The sequence below is a fragment of the Gossypium arboreum genome, chromosome 10 (genome assembly GCF_025698485.1).
Source record: "Gossypium arboreum isolate Shixiya-1 chromosome 10, ASM2569848v2, whole genome shotgun sequence".
Lineage (NCBI taxonomy): Eukaryota > Viridiplantae > Streptophyta > Magnoliopsida > Malvales > Malvaceae > Gossypium > Gossypium arboreum.
This window is the reverse complement of record NC_069079.1, coordinates 121,506,979-121,514,099: the sequence shown is the minus strand read 5'-3', so window position 1 is coordinate 121,514,099 and position 7,121 is coordinate 121,506,979. Positions and strand designations below refer to the sequence as shown.

The 7,121-nt window shown below is 33.0% G+C and overlaps 1 protein-coding gene across 1 annotated transcript; it reads right to left on the bottom strand.

Annotated features, from left to right (window-relative positions):
- Nucleotides 1-5,628: 5,628 nt before the first annotated feature.
- LOC108488173 (probable pectinesterase/pectinesterase inhibitor 58) lies at nt 5,629-6,854 on the bottom strand. Its single transcript, XM_017792470.2, has 2 exons — nt 6,549-6,854; nt 5,629-6,468 (listed from the first exon to the last, which is right to left on the bottom strand). The coding sequence occupies exons 1-2, from the start codon at nt 6,811-6,813 to the stop codon at nt 5,768-5,770; spliced, it is 966 nt and encodes a 321-aa protein (XP_017647959.1). The 5' UTR covers nt 6,814-6,854; the 3' UTR covers nt 5,629-5,767.
- Between the last annotated feature and the right edge of the window lie 267 nt (nt 6,855-7,121).

Here is a 7,121-nt window from a genome sequence, read left to right as displayed (position 1 = left end):
CCTAACATTTATTGATGACCACCTCAAGAAAGGTTGGGTCTGGAGCATAAGAATAAAGTCTTCGAAATTTTTAACCAATGGAAGACCTTATTAGAGAAGCAAACTAGGAAATCTGTAAAATGGTTAAGGACAGATAACAGTCTCGAGTTATGTTCAGTTGAATTTAATGACTATTGTAAGTGAAAAAGAATCGACATCGCACAGTTGTCGGCACTCCATAGTAGAATGGTGTTGCAGAAAGGATAAACATAACTCTACTTGAGAGAGCCCAGTGTATGCTTTTTAACGTAGATATAGGAAAGGAGTTTTGGGTAGAAGCTATTAACCTGGCAAGCTATTTGGTGAATCGATCTCCACATCGAACATTGGATGGAAAGGTTCCCAAAGAGATATGGTCAGGTAACACTTTATTACTCTAACCTTAGAGTTTTCATTTGTCCTATTTATGCTTAGTGAGGGAAAGCTTGAATATAGGGCTGTGAGATGTATATTTCTTGGTTTTGTTGCTAACATAAAAGGTTTTAAGTTATGATGCCCAAAAATGGAGAAATAAATGGTTAATATGGATGTTACTTTTGATGAAACAAAGATGTTTCACCCGAAAAAAGAGTCACCTGATTTTATCAACCCACGTCGCGACGAGGAAGCTCATGACGTCGCGACGAATTTTACACTTAAGTCAAACTGAAAGTTCTTCAGAGAAGTAGGAGGATACTGAAGCCACCCTAGATCAATTAGAGACTCTTTTTGTTTAGCTAACATCTCCTCCATTTCAAGTACGAAATTATAAGTTAGCTCGTGATAGGGAAAGAAGAGAAATCAAACCACAATAGAGATTTTGTCATGGAAATCTAGTGGCATCTACTCTAAGCGTTGCGGAAAGCATTGATTCAGCTGATCCTTTAGATTAGTCTGATACGGTTTAGGCACTTAATTCTAGCAAATGGCTTGTGACAATGGAAGAAGAGATTGAGTCCCTACAAAAGAATGAGACTTGGCAACTTGTGAGACAACCCATTAGAAATAAGATTATAGGTTGCAAGTGGGTGTTCAAGCAGAAAGGAAGGATCAGATCCAGGTGATACTAGATATAAGGTGAAGTTGATCACAAATGGTTACAATCGAGTGGAGAAAGTTGATTTTCATGTTGTTTTCTCTCCTGTTACTAAACATTCAACCATTTGGGCGTTATTAGCCCTTATTGCATTAAACAACCTTGAATTGGAACTATTAGATGTGAAGATTACATTCCTTCATGGTGACCTAAAGGAGGATATTTATATGCAGCAACATGAAGGATTCAAGACTGAATGCAAGAAAGATAATGTTTTCCTTCTACAGAAATCTTTGTACGGTCTAAAACAGTCTCCTTAGCAATAGTACAAAAAAATTGATTCTTTCATATTAAACATTGGTTTTGTTCAAAGTAAGTATGACAGATGTGTGTATTTGCACCGTCTAGATGATGGATTGTTTATATATTTGTTACTTTATGTTGATGATATGCTGATTGGGGCTAAGGATCCATATGAAAGTGATCACTTAAAAATCATACTTAACTCTAAATTTAAGATGAAAGATCTCAGTACAGTTAAGAAAATTTCGGGAATGGAAATTTCAAGAGATAGATGCTCTGAGAAGTTTTTTTGTCACAACAAAATTACATCAAAAGGATTCTCAAGCAATTTGTGATGCAAGATTCAAATCCGGTTAGTACTTCTTTAACTACACACTTAGACTTTCGACTTCAGAGTCGTCACAAACCTAAAACAAAGAAAAGTACATGTCCAAAGTTCCCTACTCCAGTGCAATCGAAGTTTGATGTACGCAATAGTCTACACCCAACCTGATATTTCACATGTTGTTAATGTTGTAAGTAGATATATGGCTAGACTCGACAAGTTACACTAGCAAGCAGTGAAGTGGATTCTCAGGTATTTGAGGGGCATATCCAATATTTGTTTAGAATTCTGAAGAATTTTAGAGGGTCTAGTTGGCTATGTGGATTCCAATTATAGAAGAGACTTATGTTGCGAAAGTAAACATATAACTGTTTTCTATGTATTTGAAGGATGAATAAATAAAGTTGATTTCACATTTCACTATTATATCTTTTGTGTTTTTGTATTTCATGTTTTGCATGCATAGCGAAATTGTGACAAACAAATATTAGCTTATTAATTGTCTAAGTTCAAATTGATGATAAGTCACACTGTAAGATTGTTTACATTGCGAGAAAAACAACTTACTCCAGTAGATAATTTAAACGAGTCTATAATCTCGTAAAAGAATCAAAGTGAGCATTTGATTCAAATACTTTCAAAGATTATTATGTTGTCTACAATTCCAATTGGACAGATGATTAGTCTTGGCTATCAAAACAGTTGACTCCACAGGTAAAGACATAAATGTATTCATTAGATTGGACTCAAGATGAAATAAATTCCGAATCCATTTTTGAATTAATTCACTTATGGTGTTCATGGTGTGATTTACCTAAATCTTGAGTTAGTCATTGACCATGTGTATGTAACTTGTGTGCTTTGATATAAGTGAAGGCTTATGCTCTACAGATAATCGAACCTATAATTGGTATGATGGGTACATGACTTATGTATGCCACGACTTTACTAACAACAATGGAAATCATAACTCGATTAAAGAGTTAACGATATCCTCTAATTGACATTGTATGAATTGATACATATGGAACGTGGCCACGGGTTGCTTGTTCTCGAAACCAGGTGAATAATTATTAAAATATAAAAAATATTGAATATTTATTAAAATATTGCTGAAACCAGGTGAATGGCAACGTTGGTCTTCAACACCTCTTTTCACCTTATCTATTTGAACGTTCATCTTTTTCGCCATCATTCTATTCGTCAATGAAAACAAAGGGAAGGGATCCTAAAATACTTTTGCGTTTATGGTAGAAAGAATTTATAGAATATTTTAAAGTCTCCAATCAAGAGCGAATCTAGAGGGCTGGCAGGGGCCCGACCCCTCTAAAATATAAAATTACTATTTAGGCTCTTGAGATTTTTAAAAAAATTTAAATTAATAAAGGTGATATTGCACTTTGGCCCTCCTAAAATTATAAAAATTCAATTTAATCTTTTAAAAATTATAAAAATATAGACTATAAAAAATTAAAATTTCATCTGAACCCCTTAAAATTTGTTTTAGTTTCGCCCCTTTCTCCAATGGCTCATACTGAATTAGTCTAACATCAAGTACATCACCGATTGCTATATAATCCATCTTAGAATATCGAAAAGAAATTGTAGATACCAAATTTCATCAAGCTTTTACGATAAACTTATTTTAATCCAATTTCAATTTTTTACTTTCAAAGACTTAATTGGTTCTTAAAAACTATATTATTTGGGTTAACGAATTTCGCCCCTTTTTTTTTTTTTTTGCTTGAATAGTGATGAAAAAAATGCTTTGGGCTTTGACCCATTAGTAATAGTTCACAAATTTACAAAAAAAAGTCCAAAACTTTTCAAAGTTTCAAAAAATTCCTATAAGTTTTAAATATCTTTCATTTTGTCACTAAAATGCATGTAAACGGACAAAACAGGCGGTGGCCTCTTGTTGGCTCGTCAGCTGCAGCCTGCACAGGATAATTGCAGGGTCGCGGGCGGATGGCTCCTAGCAGCAGTACCTTCATGCTCCTTCTATATAGCCGAAACCTGAAATTCAACAAAGGGGGGAGATTCTTTTTACGGAAGAAAAAGCAAACTCCATATTCTCTTTCGGCCACTCAACATCTCCACCCATCACAACCATATTTGTCACTTCCTACTACCTCAACACAATAGCCCACCACTATCATCACCACCCACAGCAGCCTTCATCACCATCGCCCCCACCAAACTCTAAATCTCACCTCGCCAGCGATACCCGACGACCCTTTTACTCAAAACTTGCCGAACATCAAGGTCAACGTTTCGAGCCACTAATTGCTTCACCATTTGTGGCGTTCAAAAACATGTCAGTAGATCCCATTTTTGATGTCTCGATGGAAATAATGGCATTTAATTTTTAAATGCTTGTAAATATATATCTTTCAGCTCATTCTGTTGAACAAGAAAATATGTTTTAGCTAATACCATATTATTGATTGATATTCTACCATCATTGGCATGTATTTGATTGTTTATGATGTTGATTCTCCTCAATACATTGAATTAAATATAGCTTTAATTAATTTTCAAAATAATGAGGCAATGTTCCCCATCAATGAATTCTTTGCCGTTTCGGTAAGGAATTTATTGATGTTATTACCACATACCTTTTTTCGAGCAGAGTGAATTCACGAGTTCTTATTAATAAAAATAAGTTTTTGGTATTTTTATGTACAACCAAAAATATCGAAAATAAATTTATTTCAATATTTAAATTACCCAAAAATAAAATCTTTTTATTATATGTGATTGCTTTGAGGGATCATAATTAAATATTAAATTTTGTATTTTTAAATTTCGAGGTTTTTTACAATGCGTAATTAACAATGTATCAATTTTGGGTGTTGTAGGGTGCTATAACTTTCTACACGTAATTGATTCTTGAACTTAATTTTTCTCTGGATTTCAACATGGGCGTTAAAATTATCTTTTTAAGGAATTTTAAAATTTCTTTATAAAATATGATTTTATAGGTGATCAATCACATCTAGCCAAAAAAGTCGGTGGCGACTCGAACAAATTGAATTTATGTATTTTTATATAGTTATTTGAAATTTTCAAATTAGGATCAAATTGAGAAATTTATAAATTTTGAGAGTTATTTTTATAAAATTATGACTTAAATTGATATAATATGTAAAAGATGAGGGCTACATTTGTTATTATACTAATTTTTTAATCGCCACATCACTTGTGGTTTGTGATTTTAACATGAGTTATCAAAATGACCGAACTATATAATATAAGTGCTTAAATTGTAAACTTTTTTTATTTTGAATGCTTAAAATGAAAATTTTTAATAATTAGATGACTAACTTTATAATTTACCTTAAATTTTTATATATAAAAAGAAGAAATATAATTAATTATCGTATAAAAAACAACAGCCCATTAAAATAAAGAATCCAATAACCTAATTTCATCTAACATTTATTGATTTTTTAATAAGACTCGATAGAGATTAATTTCAAGAGTAATGTGGCTTAAAACATTTTAAATTTACATAAAAATGAAATATTGATGTGGATTGAGTTTTAACTCAATTGGCATAAATATTATTACTAATATAGAAGGACATGGATTCAATTGTTTTAAAGTGCATTGTCCTCTTATTTGTAGGTTGAGGTGTACATTTATAATAATAAAAAATTACAATTATAGAAAGTATGTAGTTTTGAAAATAATATTTATGTTAAATGATAATTACAAATTATTAAAATTAAATATATTTTAAAATATTTTAAAATTTATTCATATGAAATAATAAAATATATTAAGATGTATTGTTTTAATTAATGAAATACATAGCAAAATTATATTTTTTTTGTTTAAGAGCATATTAACTTTATATCTATCTCTTATAATTTCATTTTTATAATTGGGGAATAATAAAACAATTTCATACTTTACCTTCCATGATAATTATGACTTCCCCTTTTGCCTCGAATAAGAGTTGAATATAGTATTATTATTATTATAAAAATAGGACAAAGTTGTTCAGATTAATCAATAATCGACAACATTATTTCAAATAATGATAATAAAAGAAGACTAATGGCGATGGTTTTGGAAGATTAAACTCCAGGGGTCATATCGGGATCAAAGGGAATACCAGTTTGTGCCAGCCATTCGTCGGATTGCAAAAATACGCGAGGAGTCCATTTCATGGCTTCGTCCATATCGATTTTCTTGATAGCTTTCCATGTGACCCTGCCCTCAGTGTTGGCACCGGGTCCCCTATTTTGGAACTCGGCAAAGTAACCAGTGTCCAGTCCTACAGTGCCTTCCATGGGGGAGTAACCCTCTGGTGTAATGATGTCATCGATTTGACATTGCATTATGACAGTTGTCGCAAATTGTTTCCAGGGACGACCAAGGTACGTCTTATTCTTGTCCTTCACCGGGAGGTAGTCAGGGGCGCCCGAGATGGTACAATTTTGAAGCACAATGGCTGTGTTAGTTTCTTCTTCTTTCTTTCCGTGTGCTGTAATCATGTTGTGCTGGTTTTCACCTGGCTTCCTCACGACAATCTGACAGTTTTGGAAAACACTCGCCGCATTCCCGAAGATGAAGTCTACTGTCCCGCTGATGAGACAATCCCTATAAAACTGTTTGTCTCTATGAGCGTAAAGGGTGTCTTGGTACCCAGTAAAATGACAATTGAGCATGACAACCTTATCACAGGATGCCCTAAAAGCCACTGCTTGATGACCATCAGGTCCTGCTGAGTTATCGAATCCAACGCCCTTGGCCATGAAACCAGCCCCATCCACACCTACAATATTTCACAAACATACATACTAGTTAGTCACCTCATCTCACCACCAAAACTTATATGTATATAATACTACTTACCAACAGTAGCAGTGTCGAATGTTTTAACATTATCCTTAAAGCAGTTAACGCCATTGGTGATGATGGTCTCGGTTGGGCCATCACCGAGGAACATAACATTAGTCATCTCCTTGGTCACAATGACTTTTTCCTTATAAGTACCAGCCTTAATGTGAATAACAAATCGATCGCAACAATTCAACGGGACTTCAGCTAAGGCCTCTGTGATGCAATCATATTTCCCACTACCATCCTTAGCAACCACAACGTTAGGTGTCGAATCCATTGATTTTTCTTGAATTAGTTTCCTCTTGAGCTTGAATATTGAGCTTGAATAATATGTCATTGAAGTGTCCTATTTATACTACCAAAGTAACCTCTTCTTAACAAATTAATGACTATTTTTAGTTAACTATTTGCAAGGGGTGGAGGGTTTATAGATTTTACTAGAGTTAATAAAATAAAATAGAATATTTAAATTAAGGAAACAAAATACAAATTTAAAATACTTATGAAATATAGAATTTTATGTATTTAACACAAATGTCAAATTTGTAGTGAATGTTAATTATTACATAATAATTCTCATTACTT

Coding starts and splice junctions, on each gene's coding strand:
- LOC108488173 (XM_017792470.2), bottom strand. CDS start 6,813: ATGGATTCGACACCTAACGTTGTGGTTGCTAAGGATGGTAGTGGGAAA. Junction 6,469..6,548: donor ATTCGACACTGCTACTGTTG/GTAAGTAGTATT, acceptor GAAATATTGTAG/GTGTGGATGGGGCTGGTTTC.